The 26718-nt window shown below is 41.4% G+C and overlaps 1 protein-coding gene across 2 annotated transcripts in view; it reads right to left on the bottom strand.

Moving 5' to 3' along the window:
* Positions 1-21357: 21357 nt before the first annotated feature.
* Positions 21358-26718, bottom strand: part of BLVRA (biliverdin reductase A) — a 38648-nt gene continuing 33287 nt past the window's right edge. For both annotated transcript variants that reach the window (XM_032874983.1, XM_032874984.1), the window contains one exon: positions 21358-21707. In XM_032874983.1, coding sequence (XP_032730874.1) covers positions 21449-21707 — 259 coding nt within the window. In that variant the 3' untranslated portion in view covers positions 21358-21448. The remainder of the gene's footprint in view (positions 21708-26718) is intronic.

Raw genomic sequence — 26718 nt, 5'->3', positions numbered from 1 at the left:
AAAGGAGGAGAATTACTATATTTTCATGGTGTTCAACAAGAAACCTTTATCAATATTGACACCCTCCATGCAGAATTGTTGACCACCTACTATACAATAGTTTCTGTAAAAACAAAACAAAACATTTAAATGTTTGGCTCTGCAAAGTTTTTGTTAGGAGATAAAATGTATTCCTCAATAACTCTGTCTTCAGGCTGCCTAAATTCCTCATCATAGATACAGCTAATATTCTACCAGTTTCTACCATTTTCATAGAACTAGATGTTTCTAACAACTAGAATAATTAGTTATTAAATTCTGGACTAAGTAGAAAAATTACAAGTGTATGTTTTTAAGAATATGTGCTATGACATTATTGCAGTACTTCCAAACATGCAATACCACAGAGATTAACAGACTTTTTTTTTAATCTAAATTTTAGTTAATATACAGTGCAATATTGGTTTCTGGAGTAGAATTCAGTGATTCATCACTTACATACAACACCCAGTGCTCATGACAAGTGCCCTCTTTTATATCCATCACTCATTAAACCCATCCCCTACCCACCTCCTTCCACCAACCTTCAGTTTTTCCCCTATTGAGTTTCTTATAGCTTGTTTCTGTCTCTCCTTTTTTTTGTCCCCCCTTCCCATATGTTCATCTGTTTTCTTTCTTAAATTCCACATAAGTGGGATCATATGGTATTTGTCTTTCTCCATCTGAATTATTTCACTTAACATAATACACTCTAGCTCCATTCACGTCATTGCAAATAAGAAGATTTCAATTTTTTGATGGCTTAGTAACTTTCCCTTATATATAATTATATCTATAAATCTCACATCTTCTTTAACTATTCACCAGTCGATGGACTTTGGGCTCTCTCCATATTTGGGTTATTATTGATAATGCTGCTATAAACATTGGGGCATGAGTATCCCTTTGAATCAGTTTTGTACCCTTTGGGTAAACATCTAGTAGTACAATTGTTGGATCTTTGAGTAGTTCTATTTTTACCTTTTTGAGGACCCTCCAAACTGTTCTCCAGAATGGCTACACCATTCTAATTCCCACCAACAGAGTACCTTCACCAACACCTGTTGTTTCTTATGCTAAGAATATTTTTTAAATTAAGGTTATAATTCTTACCCCATCAGAAGATTTATTTTCTTATCAAAAACTATAGTTACTTGCATATTTAGAGTGTGAAAAATAATTTCTAGAAAAGTATTGGTCATTATTTCACATCAAATTAAAGGTTTAATTCAAACTAATATAAAAGAAAAATTTTAGTAAGGGACTGGCTCTTTTGGGAGTATGATATACTCCTTTTACATTTTGTGGAATATCTAGGATATCATTGAGCCTCTGTGGATGATTTCTTTCATTTTCAGATCTTTACCATTGATATGTTCATGATCCTTAAATCTTTATCTCAACCCATGGTACTTCTGAGCATGACACTAACATATCCACATCCAGTGTCCTACTAGAGAATTTCATTTGGGTACCATATCTTCAAGCTCATGGAAAACCCTGAACTTTATATCTTCTTTGTCAGCCCCCTTTCCTCTTTTCTCCACCCTGTAAATGTCACCAGACCAAAATCTGAGGGCTTTTTATCTATTTCTCTGTCTCTTACCTCTCAAGTTGCTTACTAATTTTATTACATAAGAGTCTCTTGAGTGTGCCCTCTACTCTTTCTTACCAAAAAAAAAAAAAAAAAATGTTCCTAGTTCAGGTCTTTACATCTTCCCTCAATATTTTCTGTCTTATTTGCTGTCAATCTGTTCTCCATGTTACTGACAAAATAATCTTCCTAAAATACAAGGGTGGGGGGAATCTCCTTTGCTTAAAAATTCCCCAATTTCTTCCCATTGCTTTTTATTTTCTTTATTTTTTTTAAAAAGATTTTTTTTTATTTATTTGACAGGCAGAGATCACAATTAGGCAGAGAGGCAAAAGGGGGTGGGGAAGCAGGCTCCCTGCTGAGCAGAGAACGGATGAGGGCTCCATCCCTGGACCCTGAGATCATGACCTGATCATGATTATGAAGGCAGAGGCTTTAACCCACTGAGCCACCCAGGTGCCCCTGCTTTTTATTTTTTTTAAATAACATATTTTTACCCTGGTAAGATATACATAACTTTACTATCTTAATCATTATAAGTGTACAGTCTCGTGGTATTATCTATGTTCATATGGTGAAACCTTCATCACTGTCCATCTCCAGAACACTTTTCATCTTTCAAAACTGAAACTGTATTCATTAAACAATGATTCCCCATTCCCTTCTCCTCCCAACACCTGGCAACTACCATTCTACTTTTTATCTCTATAAGTCTAACTATCCTAGGTATTTTGTATAAATGGAATCACAAAGTAATTACCTTTTTGTGACTGCCTTATTTCACTTGGCATAATGTCCTCAAGGTTTATCCATATTATATGTCAAAAATCCTACTTTTTCAAAACTAAATCATATTCCACTGTACATATATAGCATATTTTGTTTATCTGTTTGTCAGTGGACTTTGGGTCACTTCCACATTACAGATATTATAAATAATGCTGTTATAAACATAATTGTACAGATATCTTTTTGAGAACCTGCTTTCAATTCTTTTAGATATATACCTAGAAGTGCAACTGCTAGATCAAAGGGTAATTTTATATTCAATTTTTTGAGAAAATGCTAGATTGATTTCACAGAAGCTGTACCATTTTACATTACCAACAACTGTACAAAGATTCCAATTTCTCCACTTTCTTGCCAATAGCCACACTTGTTATTTTCTATTTTTTCTCTTCTTCTTTTTTTTTTTTTTTAAGATTTATTTGAAAGAGAGAGCGAAAGCGTATGAGAAAGCGGGGGAGGGACAGTGGGGAGGGAGAGAGAGTCTCAAGTAGACTCCCCACTGAGTGTGGAACCCAACCCAGGACTCAAGCTCATGACCCTGAAATCATAATCTGAGCCAAAACCAAGAGTCAGAGGGTTAACAGACTGAGATACCCTGACATGTCTCTATTTTTTCTCAATAATATTTATTGTACTAGATGTGAGGTGATACCTCACTGTTGTTTTGATTTGCACTTCCTTAACAATTAGTAATGTTGAGCATCTTCTAACATGCTTAGGCATTTGTATATCTACCTAGAAGTATTTATTCAAGTGCTTTGTCCATTTTTTAATTAGGTTGTTTGGAATTTTAGGAGTTTTCTATATATTCTGGATATCAATCCTTTATCAGATATATGATTTTTAAAATTTATTTTTATGTGTAATTTAAAAATATTTTATTTTATTTAAATTCAATTAATTAACATAAAGTGTATTATTGTGATTCATCAGTTGTGTATAACACCCAGTGCTCATTATATCACATGCCCTCTTAATGCCCCTCACCCAGTTACCCCTACTCATTTATATTAGGGAGAGAGAGAGAGAGCACATGAGTGGGGGAAGGGTTGGAGGGAAAAAGAGGGAGAGAGAGGGACAGGGAGCAAAGTAGATTCCCCACTGCGCACAGAGCCTGATGCAGGGCTTGTTCTCATGACCCTGAGATCAAAACCTGAGCCAAAATCAAGAGTTGCACACACTTAACTGCCTGAGCCATCCAGGTGCCCCTCAGATATATAATTTATAAATATTTTCTCCAATTCAATAGAGCAATCTATCTATAATAAACTTACGATCCCCACAGAAATAACATTAATAAATAGCTCCTTACCTGAAGATAACCAATAAAGAAACTCCAAATGTGAAAACAGCAATATAGTAATACAAGGAATTTCAAACTCAAGAAAATGTGCCATAGTCAAAAGCTATTAGTATTTCTCCGGCAACTGGAAAAACAAAAATCTGCAATACAGCTGATAAAAAAATTCAAAAGAGCTAGATTGAAGAAACTCAACAGGCTACAAGTAAACTCAGAAAGACAGTTAATAATATTCATAAGAAGGTATATGAACATGTATTTTGAAGTTGTAAATCTTATGACGTCTTTGAAATGTAAATGCCCCAGCAGATAATCACAACATTGCGCACAGAGACTGAAGAAAATAAAAGTGGGTTAGAGGAAGTCTCGTTAACACTGTGCCTTGTCAACTGCATTATAATGACATCTCATAAGATTTTTAACTCTGGCCATTGTTAAGTCTTCCCTGAAATGTTTGCTGTTGCTGTTCTGATGCTTTGGCCAAAAAAAAAAAAAGTTCTCTGCAAAACTGCTTCGTCTTTTAGGACATCCATAGAAAAGACTCTGGTGAGTACAGGTCTGATAGCTAAGATCAGTCTGCCTTCATGTGGAAGGGACCATGATGAGCTTTCAAATCCCCTCTCTCCCCACACCAAGGAACCTGAATAGCCAACCGCATATGTCGTGGATGGTATCTGGGGTCCTATCTCTGTTCTCCTTTCCCACATCGGGGAGATGGGACCATTATGTTGATGATATAATTCTAACATGCAAAGATTTACCTCTCCTCCAGGACACCTTGCAGTGGACTGGAACATCTGCAAGAGAAAGGATGTAAAATAAATCCATGGAAAATTCAAGGCACAGCCCCTACATTAGGGTTTTAGCTAGACAAGACTCATATTATTCCAGAAGATGTAATTAATAAGATGCAAGCCTACCCAAACTCTAAGAGGTATGAGCTTTTGTAGGGATTTGGGGGTTTTGGACGAGTTTTATTCATCACCTGGCACAGTGCCTCCATATTTTATATCACCCGACTTAAAAAAACAAACATATATGGGATGGGGGATCAGAACAGCAAGCCACATTTCAGAAAGTAAAAATAATAGTAAAGCAGTTGAAAGCTCTGGGTTCTGTCAAGCAATGCTTCTGTTTGAGTTAGATATTTCTTTTACTCCAGAAGGCATGGGTTGGGCATTGTGGCGGGGACAAAGAAGGAGGGAGTACCTTTAGGACTTTGGTCAAAATCCTACATACCACCATAGAGCAACAGTTTGTAGCAGTGTTCACAGCACTCCTCCAGATGGAGCCTCTCACTAAAAAATGCATTGTGATGAGAATTTCCATGCCTTTCAAGAAGAGGGCTAAAAATATGTTCCACCAACCCATCTCTGCTCTGGCTCAAATCCATACTTTGATTAAGTGGCATGCCCATTCTCAGCAGAGGAGCACCCTGTCCACCAGCCCACTTTCTCTAGACATACAGGCACTACCAGGCCCTATGGAGTATATAGAACCTCCAGATGTTCCCACACCTAGACCTTTACTAGCCTGTAAAGAGTGGGTAGGGGAAAGTCCCACTGATACTTGGTAGATGGATGGATCTAGTCAAGGGAAGCCTCTCACAAGACCTGCAACCACTATTTGCCCAATACTGACACCATCTGGATGGAAACAGGAAAAAACCATAACGCTCAGTGGGTGGACAGCAGCCCTCTGGCTGTTAACCGTTTGCCCTGATAGCTGGGCTTTCCTAAAGAGATGGACGATATGGCTCAGACATTGGAAAGCTGTTTCGATGATTACAAATAAACACTTATAGAATCAAGATATGTGGAAAGATATCTGGGTCTGTCTGCAGGAGCCTAAGGCAGTCTTTGCTGTTTTCATTTCATTATAAGACACTGCCATCTCCTGGCAATCAGAAAGGTGATGCCCTACCTTGGGTTTAACTACTGGCCATGCAGTAGTACATCGGATTGGGCGCATAGAAAGAATGGGCACTCCAATACCCAGATGAAATGGCATTTTGCCAGGCATGCTGAATTACCCTTGAAGTACATGGACTTGCTTAATGCAGTAACAGCCCGTCCGGCCTATCCCCTGAGTTCTAAACAATGCCCAAAGAAACTGCTGAAAACATCTGGAGCCATTCCCTGAAATTCCTAACAGGTAAGAGATTGCAGTGCAGACTGATCGTTCTCAGAGTGAGTGTTCTAAATGGGCCCTGGTTTCTGGGGTTACTGCATCTGGCCAAACCCAAGCTTTCCCTTGCTGCCGTGCAATCCAGGCAGCCACCATTAGGGAATTAGAGAAACTGAATGCTATGTATCGATACTGTTGGGTCCCCCCAAATTGGGTACCCCAATAATAGGTCCGTGATTAAAGGAGCGAGACTGATACAAAGCGAAGGTCAAGCAAAGCTTTATTTCGCGCCAAGCGTCAGGAATCAGACCGACCGTCAAACAGACTGGTCGGGGCCGCCCCTACAGAGAGGACGACCCCTCCCTGCTTTCCAGACTAACTTTTATAGAGCAAAGGCCATGTGGTTGGGCCCGGCCACACACAGGTGGCCAATGAGATTATAACACACACAGGAAACTCCACAGTGATGCTAGGTGACCAACTGAATTACAATTTACCCTAGTAGACATTTGAACCAGCCTATCACACCTTGGTTAGGATTGGCGCCAAAAGGCTCCCAAAGGGCAGGGGCCCATACTCCTTGGTAGCTAGGAGACAGTCTGCGCCCCCACTGATTGAATACCTCCACCTGGCCTGACCCACCCTTGTATTTGGACTTTGTTACCTGGGACTGGCTTCCCGGACTTGCTTTTAAGTAAGTTCCCCCGCCCCCCCCCCCCCCGGGGGGGGGGGCAAGGTCAATTTAAGCTTTACAGCAAAATGGCCGTTCAACCGGGATGGGGCCGCTCTGGCTGAAGAGGACCTTACAATACCTTCATAAAATAGACAGTGATGGGGGAGGGTCACATTTCAAAGATATAATATGCAAGAATGGGCAAAAGAACATGGCATTGAATGGACTTTTTACCTCCCCTATAACCCAAAAATGGCAGGGTTGGTAGAAAATTTAAAAAAAAAAAAGAATATTAAGGTAAGAAATTAAATTACTAATGAGAACACTGATCTTGGCTGGTGTGCTAAAGCACCGTCTTAGGCTTTAATACATTTGGAGAATGAATCAGGAAGGCATACTGCTCCATAGACCAGACTGCCCCCCTGCCGTGAAATATCCAGCAAATAAAGGAGTAAAAATTGTGGGAAACAGCCTTTACCCTGACTCTCACTTAAGATCAACATGCTATGCTGTTGAGAATACCCAGTCCTATCACACCTGGAAAAGGAATTATCTGTTGAAATTTACAATGGGACATCCCTCTGGGATGGATAAGGTACTTTGCACCCTTGGGTAGAGGAGAACTACTCAACTTCCGCTTGGATCTCATCACCCATCAGCAAGCTGGACTTGTTGAAATAACCCATGCTTGAAATGGAAGAAACACCTTGAAAGAAAGAGGGGAGAATGTGGGCATCTCAGACTGGCAGAGCCCATCCCGCTTATCTTCTCAAGCTTGCCAATCTTCACTAGCCTGGCCAGCACGCACTGCAAGAGAGAGAGCAGATGAGATTGTAAGAGCCAGTCGTGAGGGCTGGCGTTCTGGGGAACATCAACAAAACTGACCGGTGAGCCAGATCCAGGCTTCTCATTCCATCTCCTGTACCTAAGTGTGGCTTCCATCTACCTTTACCACTCCTAGAGGCCACTCCAAGAACACAGCCATGAAACGGTGATGCAGTGTTGAAAATACCTGCACGGGATATGGACTGAGGTCCAGGAGGGCCTGTTTTTAACTTCTAAAATTTGGTAGACAGGTGTGGGGATTCGTTCTTTGTGTTGCCACTCGAGACAAGCCTTATATATATGTTCACTTTGCTTATTGAAACAGCCACCTACCAACCTGGAGTGGCCTGTCTCTTTCTTTGACCTCTTCCTGCCCTCTGCTAATGGTGGCCATTCTCATATTGCAAATGGGACGCTCTCGAAAGGTTCTAAAGGATAGGCCATATGTCACGTCACAAATTAAATCTTAATAGATTCAGAAAGATGCTATCATGATATCTTTGACATTGATGGGGTGAGTTAGAAATGAATAACAACAAGAACAACAACAAAAACCAACCATGGAATGTTCACAAAATTTTGGAAATTAGACAAGAAACTTTTAAGTAATTGAAGGATCAAAGAAGAAATCACAAGGGAAATTAGAATAGATTTAGAGATAAATGAAAAGGAAAACAGAACATTACCAGAACTTATGGTTGCAGCAGTGTTGCTGACAAGGGGAACTTTATAGCCATAAGGCTTATATTAATAAATAAGAACTGACAATGAATTATATGTTGGCTAATTGAATTTAAATTAAAAAAATAAATCTATATAAAATAAGTAAATAAGGAAGACTTCAAGAAACAACAAGTGTTGGAGAGGTTGTGGAGAGAGGGGAACCCTCTTACACTGTTGGTGGGAATGCAAGCTGGTACAGCCACTTTGGAAAACAGTGAGGAAGTCCCTCAAAAAGTTGAAAATAGAGCTACCCTACAACCCAGCAATTGTACTCCTGGATCTTTACCCCTAAGATACAGATATAGAGACAAGAAGGGCCATATGCACCCCAATGTTCATAGCAGCAGTGTCCACAATAGCCAAACGGTGGAAGGAGCTGAGATGACCTTCAACAGACGAAAGGATAAAGAAGATGTGGTCCATACGCACAATGGAATATTACTCAGCCATCAGAAAGGATGAATACTGACCATTTGCATCAACATGGATGGAATTGGAGGAGATTATGCTGAGTGAAGTAAGTCAAGCAGAGAAAGACAATTATCATATCGTTTCACTCATATGTGGAACAAAAGGAATAGCATGGAAGACGTTAGGAGAAGGAAGGGGAAAATGAAGGGAGGGGCTCAGAAGGGGAGACCAACCATGAGAGACTATGGACTCCGGGAAACAAACTCAGGGCTTCAAAGGCGAGGGTGGTGGGGTGATGGTTTAACCCAGTGATGCGTATTAAGGAGGACACATACTGCATGGAGCACTGGGTATTATATGCAAGCAATGAATCATGGAACACCTCATCAAAAACTAACGGTGTACTGTATGGTAGCTAACACAACATAATAAAATTTTTAAAAATGAAAGATTTCAAATTAATTATCACTTTACAATGTACTTTTTATTTTTTTTTAAGTTTTAATTTAAATCGTAGTTACTTAACATATACTGTAATATTGGTTTCAGGAGTAAAATTCTGTGATTCATCACTTACATATAAAAACCAGTGTTCATCACCAGTACCCGCCTTAATACCCATAACCCATTTATTTTTTCCAGTTTTTAAAATTTAAATTCAATTTACTTTACCTACACCGTGTTATTATTTTCAGAGGTAGAATTTAGTTGCATACTGATGCTATAAACATTGGGGTTAGTTGAAAGATGCTTTCAACACAGTGTTGTTTCATTGAGTATATGGTATTTTCCTTATGAATCCACACATACTTTTGAACACTTGGTCATCGTGAAAGAAGATGTTAGTTGAAAGATGCTTTTACACAGTATTGTTTCATTAAGTATAGGGCATTTTCCTTTAGTTTCCATGCATACATTAGAAAACACCTCTATCTTCATATAAGAACGTATGTGAAAACATACCTATAATCATGAGAGGACAGGTTAGTTGAAAGATCCTTCCTACACAGTGTTGTTTCGCTGAGTATAGAGCATTTTCCTTTTACATACACACAAACTTTTGAAAACACATCTATCATCATGAGAGAAGATGTTAGCTGAGAGATGCTTTGCAAACAATGTTCTTTCATTGAGTTAATTACAGGGAGTCCCAGTTTTGAACCCCGCATCCGGGGGATTCAGCTGGGAGTCTGCTTCTCCCTCTGCCCTTCACCGGGCTTGTTTTGTGTTCTCTCTCTCTCAAATAAATAAAAAAGGGGCACCTGGGTGGCTCAGTGGATTAAAGCCTCTGCCTTCAGCTCAGGTCTTGATCCCAGGGTGGGATCGAGCCCCGCATCAGGCTCTCAGCTCAGCGGGGAGTCTGCTTCCCCCTCTCTGTCTGCCTGCCTCTCTGCCTACTTGTGATTTCTGTCTGTCAAATAAATAAATAAAATCTTGGGAAAAAAAAAAGAGAAGAAAGTTTTTTTGTGCAAAGTTTTGTTTCATTGAGTTAATTATATGGCATTTTAATGTTTCCATATGTATATTAGAAATCACTTCGATCTTCTTAAAGAAATTTTTAAAATATATGTATTTTTATTAACATAAAATGTATTATTTGTTTCAGGGGTACAGGTTTGTGATTCATCAGTCTTACACAATTTGCAGCACTCACCATAGCATATACCCTCCCCAAAGTCCATCACCCAGCCAACCCATCCCTCCCATCCCCCTCCCCTCCAGTAACCCTCAATTTCCTGAGATTAAGAGTCTCTTATGGTTTGTCTCCCTCTCTGGTTTCATCTTGGTTCATTTTCCCCTCCCTTCCACTATGATCCTCAGTCTTGTTGCTCAAATATCTCATATCAATGAGATCATACGATAATTGTCTTTCTCTAATTGACTTATTTCATTCCAGTTCCATCCACTTCATTGCAAATGGCAAGGTTTCAGGTTTTTGATGGTTGTATACTATTCCATTGTATATGTATATACCACATCTTCTTTATCCATTCATTTGTTGATTAACATCTAGGCTCTTTCCATATTTTGGCTATTGTGGACATAGCTGCTATAAACATTCAGGTGCATGTGCCACTTCGGATCACTACATTTGTATCTTTAGGGTAAATACCAAGTAGTGCAATTGCTGGGTCATAGGGTAGCTCTATTTTCAACTCTTTGAGGAATCTTCATACTGTTTTCCAGAGTGGCTGCACCAGCTTGCATTCCCACCAACAGTGTGGGAGTGTTTCCCTTTCTCCATATCCTCGCCAACACCTGTCATTTCCTGCCTGCTTAATTTTATCCATTCTGACTGGTGTGAGGTGGTATCTCACTGGTTTTGATTTGTATTTCCCTGATGCTGAGTGATGTTGAGCACTTTTTCATGTCTCTGTTGGCCATTTGGATGTCTTTGCAGAAATGTCTGTTCATGTCCTCTACCCATTTCTTCACTGGAGCTTTGTTTTTGGTGTTGAGTTTGATAAGTTCTTTATAGATGCTGAGTACTACCCCTTTATCTAATAAGATATTTGCAACTATCTTATCCCATTGCTGCCTTTTAGTTTTGTTGACTTTTTCCTTTGCTGTGCAAAAGCTGTTTCTCTTGCTGAAGTCCAAATAGTTCATTTTTGCTTTTGTTTCTCTTCCTTTGGAAACGTGTCTTGCAAGAAGTTGCTGCAGGTCTCTGCAGGTCAGAGAGGCTGCTACTTGTGTTCGTCTCAAGGAATTTGATAGATTCCTGTGACACATTTAGCTCTGCCATCCATTTTGAGTTTGTTTTTGTGTATGGTGTAAGAAAGTAGACCAGTTTCATTCTTTATTTTTTTATAATTTTAAAATCCAATTAGCCAACACATAGGACATACATAGTTTCAGATGTAGTGTTAATAATGTATCAGTTCTGCATAACATCCAGTGTTCATCACACAACATACCCTCTCTAATGCCCATTACTCAGTTACCCCATCCCTCCACCAACCTCACCTACAGCAACCCTTGTTTTGTTCCCTATATTTGAGTCTCTCATGGTTTTTTCCCCTCTCTGATAACTTTCCATTCAGTCCTCCCTCCCTTCCCCTATTGTCCTCTGAGCTGTTTCTTATATTCCACATATGAGTGAAACCATATGGTAATTGTCTTTCTCTGATTGACTTATTGTGTTCAGCACAATACCCTCTAGTTCCATCCATGTTAGTATAAATATTTGTCTTTTCTATTGTCTGAGTAACAATCCACTGTATATGTGTGTGTGTGTGTATAGATCTATATACATAGATCTATACACACACACACACAATATATACACACACACACACATATATATACACACACACACATACATACCACCTTCATCTGTCAAAGGAGATTAATTCTTCTTCATGTGGCTCTTCAATTTTCTCAGCACCATTTATTGAAGAGACTCTCTTTTTTCCACTGGATATTTTTCCTGCTTTGTTGAAGATTAGTTGACCATAGCATTGAGGGTCCATTTCTGGGTTCTCTATTCTGTTCTTTTCCTCTACGTGTCTATTTTTGTGCCATTACCATATTCTCTTGATGATTATAGCTTGTAATATACATTGAAGTCTGAAATTCTGATGCCACCAGCTTTGGTTTTCTTTTTCAACATTCCTTTGGCTATTCAGGGTCTTTTCTGATTGCCTACAAATTTTAGGATTATTTGTTCCAGCTCTGTGAAAAAAGCTGTTGGAATTTTGTTGGTATTTTGATGGGTATTGCACTGAATGTGTAGATTGTCTAGGGAGCATAGATATTTTAGCATTATTTATTCTTCCAATTCATGAACATGGAATGTTTTTTCCATTTCCTTGTGTCTTCCTCATTTTCTATAGTGTTCTATAGTCTTTAGAGTATGGATCCTTTACCTCTTTGGTTAGGTTTATTCCTAGGTATCTTATGGTTTTTGTTGCCATTGTAAACAGGATTGATTCCTTAATTTCTCTTTCTTCAGTCACACTGTTAGTGTATAGAAGTGTAACTGATTTCTGTGCATTGATTTTATATCCTGCCACTTTGCTGAATTCCTGTATGAATTCTAGCAATTTTGGGATGGAGTATTTAGGGTTTTCAGCATAGTATCATATCATCTGTCATTCACTTTGATAGCAAATAAGTGAGAGTTTGATTTCTTCTTTACTGATTTGGATGCTTCTGATTTCTTTTTTTGGTCTGATTGCTGAGGCTAGGATTTCTAGTACGATGTTGAACAACAGTGGTCACAGTGGACATTCCTGTCATGTTCCTGATCTTAGGGGAAAAGTTCTCAGGTTTTCCCCATTGAGAGTGATATTGGCTATGGGCTTTTCATATATGGCTTTTATGATACTGAAGTATGTTCCCTGTATCCCCACACTGTGGAGAATTAGTCAAGAAAGCATGCTGTATTTTGTCAAATGCTTTTTCTGCATCAATTGAGAGGATCTTATGGTTCTAGTCCTTTTTAGGTTATTTTACACTTTTAAATTCAATTAGCCAACATATACTATATCGTAATTTTTTATGTAGTGTTCAATGATTCATTAGTTGGGTATAATACCCAGTGCTCATCACATCATGTGCCTCCTTTTTTTTTTTAAGATTTTATTTATTTATTTGACAGACAGAGATCACAAGTAGGCAGAGAGAGAGAGGAGGAAGCGGGCTCCCTGCTGAGCAGAGAGCCTGATGCGGGGCTCGATCCCGGGACCCTGGGATCATGACCTGAGCCGAAGGCAGAGGCTTTAACCCCCTGAGACACCCAGGCACTCCCGTCATATGCCTCCTTAATGCTCATCACCAGTTACACCACTTTTGTCAATTTGGTATATCACATTGGTTGATTTGTGGATGTTGAACCACTCTTGCATCCCAAGGATAAATCCCACTTGGTCATGATGAATAATCCTTTTAATGTACTGTTGGATCTTATTTAGGAGTTTATCTATTTGTTCCAGATTGCGTAATTTCTTTGGTGTTGGTTGTGATCTCTCCTCTTTTGTTCATGATTTTATTTATTTGGGTCCTTTCTCTTTTCTTTTTGATAAGTCCAGCTAGGACTTAGGGATCTTATTAATTCTTTCAAAGAATGAGCTCCTAGTTTCATTGATCTGTTCTATTGTTCTTTTGGTTTCTATTTCATTAATTTCTGCTTTAATCTTTATTTCTCTTCTCCTCCAAGACTAGGCTTTATTTGCTGTTCTTTCTGCAGCTCCCTGACCTCTAAGGTCAGGTTATGTATTTGAGACTCTTCCTGGTTCTTGAGAAAGGCTTGTATTGCTATATACTTTGTTGCATCCCAGTGGTTGAATTGTCATGTTTCCGCTTTCATTTGTTTCCATGAATTTGTTTAATTCTTCCTTGATTTCCTAGTTGACCCATTCATCCTTTAGCAGGGTGCTCTTTAACCTCCAAGTGTTTGAGTTCCTTCTGAATTTCCTCTTGTGATTGAGTTCAAGTTTTAAAGCATTGTGATCTGCAAATATGCAGGGGATAATCCAGTCTTTTGGTACCAACTGAGACCTGATTTGTGATCCAATATATGATCTCCTATCCTGGAGAATGTTCCATGTGCACTCAAGAAGAATGTATATTCTGTTCCTTTAGGATGAAATGCTCTGAATACATCTGGGAGTCCATCTGGTCTAGTGTGTTATTCGAAGCCCTTGTCTCCTTGTTCATCTTCAGCTTAGATCATTTGTCCATTGCTATGGATGTATATTATAGTCTTCTACTATTACTATAGTATCAATGTGTTTCTCTAATTTTATTATTAATTAGTGAATGTAATTGGCTACTCCTAAGTTCAGCATAAGTATTTACAGTTCTTAGATCTTCTAATTGGATAGACCCGTTAAGTATGATATACTGTCGCTCTTCATCCCTTACTATAATCTTTGGTTTAAAATCTAATTTGTCTGATATGAGGATTGTTACCCTAGCTTTCTTCTAAGGTCCATCAGTGTGATAAACTGGTTCTTTATCCCCTCACTTTCGATCTGGAGGTGCCTTTAGGTCTAAAATGAGTCTCTTCTAGACAGCATATGGATGGGTCTTGCTTTTTATCCAATCCGAAACCCTGTGTCTTTTGATGGGAAGATTAAGCCCGTGTAAATGAGCTGAATGTAAATTCAGACTAACATTGAAAGTAATGACTTTAGTGCCATTGTATTGCCTATAAAGTCCCTGTTCCTATAGATCGTCTCTGTTTCTTTCTGGTCTATGTGACTCTTGGACTCTCTCTTCACTTACAGGATCCTCCTTAGTATTTCTTGAAAGGCTTTGTTGTCCTATATTCTTTCAATTTCGGTCTGTCCTGGAAGCTCTTTATCTCTGAATGTCAGCCTTGCTGGATAAAGTATTATTGGCTGCATGTTCTTCTCATAGAATACCCTGAAAATATCATGTCAGCACTTTCTGGCCTGCCAGGTTTCTTTGGATAGGTCTGATGTTAGTCTGATGTTCCTCCCTCTGTAGGTAAGGAGCCTCCTGTCTTGAGCTGCTCTCAGTATTCTCTTGTTTTCTCTAAAATTTACAAGCTTCGCTATTATATATTTGCCTGTTGTTGATTTGGGGAGGGGTGTTGGACAGGAATGCTTGTTTCTTTCCCATTTAGGGAAGTTCTCAGCCATGATTTGCTCAAATACACCTTCTAGCCCCCTCTCTCTCCACTCCCTCTAGGATCCCAATAATTCTGACATTGTTTCATTTCAATCGTTTTGTTTCATTTCATCATTAAATTCTCAAAGCCTTTGTTCATGGGCTCTGAGTTGTTTTTCTCTCTTTTCCTCAGCTTCCTTACTTTCCATCAGCATGTACTCTAGATCATTAATTCTTTCTTCTGCCTATTGACCCTAGCTGTTAGAGCACCCAATTTAGACTGCATCTCATTCATAGCCTTTTTAAGTTCAGCCTGAGTAGATCTTATTTCCACCCTTAGAGATTCTCTACTATCACTTATGTTTTTTTCAAGCCCAGCTATTAACTTTATAATTGCTATCCTGAATTCCATCTCTGACATCTTCTATCCATATAGATTAGCTCTGTGGCAGAGAACATTGCCTCTGGTTCTTTCCTTTGTTGTGAATTCCTCCTTCTAGTCATTCTGCCCAGAGAATGATGCGTGAGTGGGTGAGCAGAGTCCAAAATATCAACCATAACCCAAGCAAAATACACCCCATACAATCTGAAGCAGTTGGAAACCACAACAGAAAAGTACACCAAACCAAACCAAAAAACAACAACAAAAATAAAATAAAAGGGGTGGGGAAAGAGAGATTATAATCTCACAGGGTCAAAGCAGAGTGATCCACTTGTTCCTGATTGAATTTTGGTCTCTGTGTTAAAAGACACTATATCTGAAAATTGCAGAGAAAGCAAAACTTATCTATCTATAAAATTAAATAGAGTGAAAAAGAAAAAGACTAGGATGAAGCATAAATCTATAAAATGTAGATGTGAAAAAATGAAAGTTAAAAAGCAACAAAATCACAAGTTGGTAAAATAAGAATTTAGTTGAAATGGGGAAAAGCTTAAAAAAAAAAAAAGAAACAGAAAATTTAAGACTGAAGGAAAATGAGTCATGAGGAAACATCTGGAGCTCAATATACTATTTTCCCCTGGTGCTGGAGTCTTGCAGTCTTGTGGGATGCCTAAACTTGTCATTCACCTGTTCTTCCAGTCTGTCTTCTGGGGGAGGGGTCTGCTCTGCTGCTTCTCAGTGTCTCTGGGCAGAGTTGCTCCACCCCTTGTCAGGGGGATGGGCTCAAGGTGAGCAGTTCCTCTGTGTGGCTTTTGTTCTCTGGAGGCTTTCCATGCCTCTTCAGAGGGTCAGAGCAAACACAGCTGTGTCTGTATCTCTATCGCAGAGGCTCAAGATCACAATTCCCCCTCTGCAATAAACCCTCCAGGTCAAACAGTCTCTATTTCTGTGTGCACCAAACCCTGAAGACTCCTGTGGTTCATGCCGACAGCGATCCTCCTGGGGGAGTCCCAGAGACCTGCAAATGTCACTGTGCTTTGTGTCTTTGAGATTGTGTGTGGTTGTGGGTTCACATTTGCACCCTTCTCCACTGCTCCCAGGTCCCAGCTAGGTGCCACCCTACTGTCATTTCCAGGGCTACTGCCATCCTGAGAGTTGCTGCCCAGTAGTGGGTATAGCCATTTCATCCCTCTCAGTGGATGGTAAATGGCCTGCATGTTCAAGTCCTTTTCAGGGTGCTGAGGCAAAGAGCAGTCTCCCTACTGGCCTGGTTCATGGTTTATGGCAACCCAAGCGGAGTGTCCCCTCCTGGGCTTGATGACCATAACCCGTTTCCCCGCACCACTGCTTGGGCACTATACCGGTTCAGGCATCCCCATTTGTTCTGTGTCTCCCAGAATCCTGAGACTAAAACAACCCACCTAGAATTCTGCCCTTTTCATCCCCTGAACCTCTTTCAGAAAGGGACGACACTCACTGGAGCAGATTTCTAAGGGTTCCAAAATTGCACTTTGGTGTTATATCACTTTCTGGTAGCCAGCTTATGGACGGCCCCTCCCACCTCCATTTATGTTCCAATATATCCCCGCTGATTTATGATTCTACACCTTTTACCTTGCAAAAAGCAGTCATTTTTCTGCTTGTAGAGTTTCAGATATATTTTCTTACAACTCAGGGTGAATCCATGGGTATTCAGAATGGTTTGATAGATATCCAGCTAAATTCGAGGGACCAGATGAATGAGGTTCCCTTAACTGCCATTGCGCCTTCCTCAGATCTGTATTTTTTAATTATTAAACTTATCTTTGTCACATTAAAAAGCAGGGCAGTATGTTATTTGTTATTTGAAAATAACAGTAATTTTTCTGTGTAAGGCAGTTTATGCCAAAACATTTCTATACGTTTGCAAGTATAATTTGCAGTGTTATCAGGTCTATATGCAGCTGAAGAAAGAAGAGAAATGTTACAAGACTTCAAAGGAATTTAGGAAGTTAAGTTCATATTAATGTCTTGCATTTGACTAGTCTTTTAAAGTTCAGAAACCCCTTCACAAACCTGTAGATCAGGCCTTCAGTGCATTCTTTAGGGAAGGCTTTCCGAACTTCTTGCCTAGAAAAACCCTCCCTAGCACAAGATTTTAAAATCCACTTTTTAGCATTCTTCATTGCTGTGCTTTAACATTTATTATCTGAGTCACATTTTTTTTCCTCACTAGTCCACAAGCTCCAAGAGACTGATAGGCACATGAATCACTGTTCAATCCTATAAAAATGAAGATTCTGGTTCAGTAGGTCTGAGGTGGGTGGGCCCGAGATTTGCATTTCTAACAAGTTTCTAGGCCAAGCCAAAGCCAAGGGTGCTGGTCAGCATCCCACATTTTGAGTATCAAGGAGTTAGTTGCCTTGGGCCTCTTATTCCCCTCTTCCCATTAATTCCTGTTAATTACTTTTGCAGAGAGATGTGTCTATTTTTTCTTTTCCTTTTTACCCATCAACCTAGGTCCCCAAGGCTTTCTCTTCTATTACAGTCTCTCCTCCTATCCCCCTCCATCTGCAACATCAACATTATTAATAGACTGGCTTAGCACAGACTTTCCCAAAAGAAGCCTCCTCTTGAGGAACTCTAGTGTCATTGACTAAAATGTTTTCTTTTTTTCTTTCCACTTGATTCCTTCAGGCAATGGACCATGGGATTTAAGGGACCAGCAAGGAACATTCCTTTTTCTCCCTTGCAGTTCTGGGGACCAATTCAGTTACAAATGCAGGACAAAGACGTTGTTGTTTATTTTTTGTTTTTTGTTTTTTTTTCCAGTTTTATTATGATAAAGCTGGTTGGGCAATGTGGCTGGGATCTATAGCCAGAAAGGTTTGATACTCTGCCCTCTCTTAGAGTAACTTCAGTTTCTTTTAAAGCATCAGGCCACCCCACTGCAGAGGAAGAGCCTACCCCTGTCATCTACCACGTGGACAAACAAGATTCAGGGGCACCTAGAGGGTGACTGGGTTTTGCTGCCTAGTCTCTTTCTCAGCTTTACCACTAAGGCAGATTGCTCCTACCACAGAACTTGGTGAGGAGCAGAGAGGGCTTGAGGGCACTACTGTTAAGTTATTTTCCTCCTGGAAGACCCCCTAACACTTACAAACCCAGTGGGATAAAGTACAGGTACAGTACAAGACCTCCTAACACGTACAAGTACAGTGGAATAAAGGGCTTTTTCTAGTTGGACAGAAAGCCAAATTTGTTCTGAAATCTCAGACCCCAAATCCCCCTTTTCCCACTAAACCTTCCAAGGAAGTCAAGATATCCTTAAAGCAAAGGAGAAAGCAAAGGTCACCAACTTTTGGGTACTTTATACAAATGGAACAGATGCTTGTGGCTTCTTCTGTGAAACCCTGGAAGAGAGTTAGGCTTGGAGATGTGGGTGGGGGGACGGTTTTGGTGACTGGAGGAAGGAGTATTCAGAGTAGAGCCAGGATGGCCCAGTAGCCCCAAAGGAAGACGAAGGCAGTTGTAAACAGCAGAGTACGAAGGGCTGCTGCTCCTCGACATGGATGGAACTAGAGGGTATAATGCCGAGCAAAATATGTCGGAGAAAGACAAGTACCATATTTCACTTATATGTGGAATGTGAGAAACAAAACAGATAAACATAGGGGAAGGGAAGGAAAAATAAAATAAGTTTAAAATAGAGAGGGAGGCAAACCTTAAGAGACTTTTAAATATAAGGAACAAATTGAGGGTTGCTGGAAGGGAGGTGGTGGGCAGGTGGACAAAATGGGTGATGGGCATTAAGGAGGGCCCTTGATGTGATGAACACTGGGTGTGATATGCAACCAGTGAATCTCTAAATTCTACCCCTGAAACTATAATACAGTATATTTTAACTAAGTTGAATTTAAATAAAAAAACATTTTTTTAAAGGACTGCTGCTCCATCTCTGGTTTTCTCCTATCTCCCCTCCCTTCTCCTTCTGCCATCCTTGCCACTTCGTAACACTGATGGTTGTTTTCATTTTTAATCTCTTGACCACGCATGAAACAAGCTTGAGATGAGTCGTCATCAACTAGTAACCACATATCCCGTGACAGACTATGAGCAAACTTCCGTCAGGCTTCTCTGAACCCTCTTCTCAACTAGGCCTTGACCTTTGGACTTCCATGTCTGTCTTTGTAGTGCCTAATTTAGCAGAAATCCTACTAAGTCAGTTCTGTAAGAATCCCTACCCTCAGCATCTGATCAAATCCCTCATCCTCCACCCCTGGAATCTGGTCATGCTGGCCTGCCTTTAGCAAGAGCCTTATCAAGCTGGTTTAGACAGAATCCCCCCACTCTTGATGTTTCCTCTTACTAATTTTCCATCCTGACCCCCACCCTGCCCCTTGGCTACAAATCCCCCACTTGCCCATGTTGTATTCTGAAGTGAGCCTGGTTCTGTACTGGGGTCTGTTTTCTGCTACTGCAGGAGTCTGGAATAAAACCGGCTTATACCGCTTTACTACAGCTCTGGTTTTGACACCCATCCCCACCTCTAGTACCAAATATGGCCAACATTTTTGAAACAGCAGAATTATCAGGCCCAAATGGGAGTTGCTATTGCACTACATTTTAATCATATTTGATGTTTGCCTCATGCTAGATGCTATACAGCACACAAAAATAGATACAGTATTTCCTGGCCTCAAGGAATATTTGATGTGAATAATAAAACAAGAGAACCAACTGGCCAATATTTATCAAATTGTTTTACATGTCAAAGAAAGAAATACCCTGAAGGATTTTTGTTTTTTTATATTTAAATTTCTTTATCTGTCTGCTTTATCTTATGGTATATGGTGTAGAATAATGGAGATCAAGGTAGAAAATCAATGACTGCCTAGTTCTGGAACTGGTCAAACCTCACAATGGGGTGGTAGGAGGCAAAAGGCAAGAGGGAGACACTTACAAAGGCAAGAAATCTAACACAAGCTTTGAAGGAAATGCAACAGGACCACCAATGAAAGGAAAAGGCAGCTTCATGGGAATCAGCTCTGCCTCAAGGTTAGCAGTCTCGTAACAGGAGCAATGAGTGTAGACAAGCCAAGGACTGCAAATACGAACACGTTTGTTGGGTCTCTACTGGCTGCCTCCTCCTTGGTCTCCAATTTCATTTCCTCCTGGCAGCCTTCCGAGTGCTTTAGCTACACTGGAAATCTGACCCACCACTCGCCTTTCAAACAGCACTCTTCAGTGCCTCTGCACAAGACCCCAGCTCCTTCTGCTGGCTTCCCGGGATCCCACGATCAGATTGACCCCTCTGGACTCCCTCCTCCAGACACGATGCTCTGGCAACACTGCTCCAGGGACTCACCAGGCCACCTCTCATATCCTTTGCTTTGCTCGGGTCAGTCCTCTGCTGGAAAAGCCCTCCTACGCGTAACCTAGTCATCAAGATCGGTTTGGAGGCTTTTCCTGAACCTTCCTGCAGATGACCGGGGGCATATCTCCTTTCCTGGACCCATGACATTACAGTGACTGGTTGGCATGACTTGTTTCCTTTTGACACTGTGAGTTATCGAGGGCAGTGTCCAGCTCTTACTCATGTTTAGGATCCCCAGCACCTACCTTACTGACCCAGTGAAAGTTTGTTGGGGGAAATAAAATTCCTTCAAGCAGGGAGGCTCCAACACACTCCTCTGCAGTGATTCCCAGCATGAGTGGGGTTGAAAGGTTAGTTCTGCTTTTTCCTGTCTGGGTGACTTCAGACAAGGCTTTCCAACGTACCACTGAAAACAAACCTGGCCACAACCGTCTGGCAGGGCCGTCGGGAAGAGTGAATGAAATTAGGTGAACCATTTAGCCCAGTTCGACCGAGCACGGTTCCTCCTTCGCCCCTACAACACGTGCCCCCAACTCGCAAATCTCACTCCCAACACAGCTCGGGACAGTAAACAAAAAGCCTGTTTACCCAAGACACGTTTAATTGTGAGACTCGAGATGAAGGCCAGCTCTTTGTAAAGAGGAAACTGCGGTCCCGCGAGCGTCCTCGGCTCACTGCTTGGAGGAGCAGTGCTTCTGGATTTCTTCCGCGAGCCAGAGGCAGTGCAGGATGCGTTTCTGCTCGGCCGCCAGCTCCTTTTCGGAGAACTGGCCCAAGAGTTTCTGGACAAATATATTTTGATCTTTCAGAAAAATATTCTTATTGACTCCGACATTTGGCATATTCTCCAGAGACCCAGATTTAAAATGGAAGCTCAAGTGTCGGTTTCGTTTTAGACCAGGCCCTTTCTCCTCGATCCAGGTGAGCGGACTGCGAAGACAAAAGAATCACAGACGTCAGGTCACAAGGGAGAGCCAGCGGATGCTCTCGGGCACCTGAGGCCCTGGTGACAGGTTTCATTTTGCTCCCATCTACCCGGAAGCTGCTGCTCCACAGAGAGGCCCCGGGGGGCATCTGGACCTCCACCAGCCTCCCCAAGGCCTCGGGGGATTGTTCCCAACTTTGCTGCCCAATGTCCTCCGCCGAATTTTGCCACCAGGCAAGGGAATTCGTTCAGTGATTTCTGTGTGAACATCACTTTGGCTTTTCCTTTTGTGACTGGCTTATCCGTAACTCTTTAAAACGGTTTTTAACTCCAGCTAGTTAATAGACAGTGTTAGATTAGCTTCCGCGTACAATATAGTGATTCAACAATTCCGCACATCGCCCCAGGCCCGTCCCAGGTGCGCTCCTTCATCCCCATCACCTGTTTCACCCATCCCCCCACCCACCTCCCCTTCGCTCTCCCTCCCTTCCTTTCTCTTTCTCATTTGTCTTTATCCTGATTCTAATAGACAAAGGGATCCAGATAATGGCTACAGGGAATGTATATACCACCTGAGATGGTGTGCAAAACTGTTTTTTCCCTGGGTTTGTGCATTTTAATGGAAAGAAATGCTTTCGTCACATTCTCAAAGAAGTCTAGAGCCCAGTGCACACACCAGAAAGCACCTCCCTGCTGATTAACAAAGCACCTGTTTCTGTTTCAAATCTGCCTCCCTCCAGCTTCCTGCTATGGTCAGCAGTCACAAAACCCTAAAATCCAAATAGGACAGACTCCACTTCTCCAAAGTCCCTCCTTTCTCTAGGATTATCCTTTCTGTCTTTGTAGTAGGTCAAAGCTGTGTTATCTGCTTAGTGAAATACAGATAAATCTCCTAGGTAGGCTCTGACCTAAAGAAGTTCCACTGAATAAAATGACAGTAAAAAACACAAAATCTGCTTTTTAAAAATATATTCTAGGGGCGCCTGGGTGGCTCAGTGGGTTAAGCCTCTGCCTTCGGCTCAGGTCATGGTCTCAGTGTCCTGGGACTGAGCCCCCCAAATTGGGCTCTCTGCTCAGCAGGGAACCTGCTTCCCCCTCTCTCTCTGCCTGCCTCTCTGCCTATTTGTGATCTCTGTCAAATAAATAAATAAAGTTTAAAATATATATATATATATATATATATTCTAAAAACAATATGGTACTGATTTAGGGATATTCTGGATGGAAAAAAAAAATCCACGGTTCTTTCACCTAAATAAAACAATCTTCAACTTGAGATAATCCTTCCAAATTTTTGCCTATATGCAGATGGCATACAAATCATCAAGTAAAAATACTTTTTGATTATGCTGCTTCTACTTGTTTTACAATATTTGTATGATCCTATGGCGGTGTTTTGATTATTTTTTCGGCATATCATGCACAATTGATAATATTTTATTACTGCCAAATATTTAAGCCTCTTCAATTTTAAATTAACACGAATGCTCTGCATTCAACATCGTCGCACATATATACACGCATATATAGTTTTCCCCTCTTCTTCTTAGAACAAAATTCTGGGAATGAGATGGCTTGTGGTTGGCCTCTGGCTACTTCTTTTTGCTTTCCCCTCCCTTTTCTTTTCCTAAAGCAATGAGTCAGGGTGAAGGACAAAGCAATTTTGTTGGATGATTGTGCTGATAGTTTTCAGTGTGAACAGGGAAGGTGTTAAATCTTGAGCACACTTCAAGTTCTCTAGCCTTTTCCTTTCCTGCCACCATTCCTCAAATGTCCTCTCTCCTCTTCCTTTGCGCTGCAATAGGTCAGTCCTGGGGTGGGCAGATTAGACCAGTGTCACTAAGGAAGAAAGGAAGCTACCTTTTGGGTTTTTCTGCCTCCAGACTGATGGTCCCTGGTACAGTTTAAGATTTAGGTGTGAGGTTACAGGAAAAGGAAAAGGACCCAAGCAGGTCACTCAAGAATGTTTGGGTGTTGGAGAGAACTCAGGGCTCCCTTTGAGCTGGGAAAAGGGGTCCTCCCCTTCGGCTAACCTAGCTGCCCAAGGCCTAGAGTGTGGAGGTGTGTGTTTAAGAGGAAGTACATAAAGGGGGAGCCAAGCCAATACCCGTGTATGTAGGGAGACATCAGGAGAGATGTTGACAGAAAAACTTCCTTATTTTGTGGTCCTGTCCGTGAAGAACTTCAAAAGTCCTGGTTTCCTAATCTCCTAGTCACGTTTAAGTGAGAATACTGAATGTTGGCACTTTATTGCCAGCTGAGGATGGGACCTGGTCCGCTCAAGCTCTGAGCCTAGACAACAGTTAGCTCCAGACATCCCAAACAAAAAACGCAAGCTTTAAACTCACAGAAGGCTTCTCCACGCTTCCTCTCTGTGAAACCTTCATTTGCAAAATCTGCATTTGTCAACTTGGGCATGAACCGGCTACAAAAATGCTTCCTACTTCTCACCCTCTCCAGGAAGGTCCTCAACCACATCCACATCCCCAGTATCAGCACAGGTCTGCTGGCCCAGCGGAGACAGTGATTTTTAACAGTGCTCTCCCCGCCACGCCCGGAAGGACAAGCAGGCTGGGGAACGCATGGCTTCCAAAGCACTCCTGCCAGCTGGTCTCGACACGACAGCTGAAAACTGTAACTGCTGTACGCTGACTATCCACATGGGATTTGGGTTAAAGAAGTATTTGGTGTCTTTTACAAAGTGTGAAAACCACCGGCAAGATGCAAAGAACACGGGCTTGAGAATCAGCTGCACTGGGGTTTCCTGGATGACCTTGGGATCTAAGACGGTGACACCTGCCCTGCTGGTGGGTATGGACTGCCATAAGGGAAAGACAAGGCCTGATGACGTTTTCTAGGGTGTAACTTTCTTGTATCCTTCCCATGCATTTTTGGGGAGAAGGTGTGACAACTTGGGGACAGGAGACAGGCTGCCTAAGTGTGACTCTCACACAATCACTTAGTTCTGTGCCCTTAGCAAGTTTCTTAACCGCTCTGAGACTCAGTTTCCCAGGTGTGAGTAATAACGCCACTTCAGAGAGTTGGTATAAAGATTATATGAGAAAGTCTTTGTTAAAGGGCTATGTGCCTCACACATACAGTAAGTGCTCAGTAAACATCCACTAGGATTGGCACAATGGGGATTCAAGTAATGATCTGTCTTGCTAATCCTTTTACTTTAATCTTTCAAGATCATCTAATGTGTAGTAACAACCCTGGAAGGACATTTTTTGCAGCTTTAGGAAGCTCTGGCCTGCAGACTGAGACAAGCTTTGGGGGAGACAGAAGAGCAGCCCACAGATTCTAAGCATTCCTCCCAGGTACTGTCAGCAGCCAAGACCACATTCACGGGATAAGCCGGCTTTTCTTTGTCACGGGGCACGCTCTACCAAGGGCCTTGTAAGCTGAGCAGAAACCCATGTGCTTTGAAGAGTTGCAGGTCAGCCAAGCTTTCTATTCTGAATGTTATTAAAATGATTCATGTATGAATCAATGATAGCTTATAAATCAAAAATTCATATTCAGGTCAGAGAATCTAAGAGACAGTAGTTAAATTAGCAAACCACTAAAACTAAGGTGTTCAACATCTCATCTAAAAATTTTGGTTATGCCTCAGACTTTAAAAAGTAAATGATTTTTACAAACTCTTACAAAAAGTTGGTCTCGCCTCTAAAACATTAATTTCCATGGCCAGTTTTGTTTAACTGAGGTATAGATGACATTTAACATGATACGAGTTTCAGCTCACAGCTAGTATTTTTTTTTAAGAGTTTTATTTATTTATTTGAGAGACAGCGAGCATGAGCAGGGGGAGGGACAAAGGGAAAAGGGAGAAGCAGGCTCCCTACTGAGCAGGGAGCGGATGTGGGGCTCCATCCCAGGACCCTGGGATCATAACCTGAGCCAAAGGCAGACACTTAACCCACTGACGCCCAGCCCACGGCTAGTTTTAAAAGCACACAGGCTTGGGGCGCCTCAGTGGCTTAGTGGGTTAAGCCTCTGCCTTCGGCACGGGTCACGATCTCAGGTCCTGGGATCGAGCCCAGCATCAGGCTCTCTGTTTGGCAGGGAGCCTACTTCTCCCTCTTTCTCTCTGCCTGCCTCTCTGCCTACTTGTGATTTCTCTCTCTGTCAAATAAATAAATAAAATCTTTAAAAAACAAAAAGTACACAGGCTTTAAAACATTTCATAGCGTGATGACAAAAATTAACATTAATGCCGTTTATTCACTGCTTTAACACTGGATACAAACTAGAAATATTCAAACTATTCTGATCCACCTATGAAAACTTCTCACGTCCTTCCATATAACGTGAAGCTTGAGGAAATGCAAAACATCAGATGTTTCCTCCACCGCAATTTCCTAATCAGTGAACATGAATACGGAGCGTATCGCTCTACCTCTGCAGTTGTGGTGGTATGAAATTAAAAGTACAATCTGTGAAGTACAAAGTATTTTACAAAACTAAGAATTAATTATAATACGGCGTTTGCCATCTGCCCCAGCCCCTCGCAGGATGCTTGCCTCCCTTCGCAATAACAACATCTTGTTCCCTGTCTGACTCCTACTCAGATTTCGAGGCTGAGCCAAGCATCTTTTCCTCTGAGACACGTCCCCTGACCCTTCAGGCTCCCCTTTCCTGAGTTATGCAGCACCCGCGTGACCTCTAGCTCTTGCCACACATGCTGCGGGGACGCTCAGACCACAGCCACCATTCTAACACTCACAACATCGGCGTCAGGGCCAGGCCCCACCAGTGTGATTACCCCAAATGCGGCACTTCGAAGTTCTGCCTACTTTACCCGCATCTGTGACCTCTGCCTTTCCCTTCCTTGCCCAGAGGAAACTCCTCAAACGGACACAGATCGGGCTTCATTCAGGAACTCAAATACTTTTCTCGTTTTGTCAAAACCCACCTGTTTCTTTTATTACCAACAGACCCAGCTACCTGGAAACACAAACAGAAACGGTACAAAACACGTGCTGTTTTAAATATTCTACAGAGCCTCGGTGC

Source organism: Lontra canadensis, unplaced genomic scaffold (assembly GCF_010015895.1).
Source record: "Lontra canadensis isolate GAN:19392208 unplaced genomic scaffold, GSC_riverotter_1.0 scaffold54, whole genome shotgun sequence".
Classification (NCBI taxonomy): Eukaryota; Metazoa; Chordata; class Mammalia; order Carnivora; family Mustelidae; genus Lontra; species Lontra canadensis.
The sequence above is the reverse complement of the archived record's forward strand: the minus strand, read 5'-3'. Positions and strand labels throughout refer to the sequence as shown.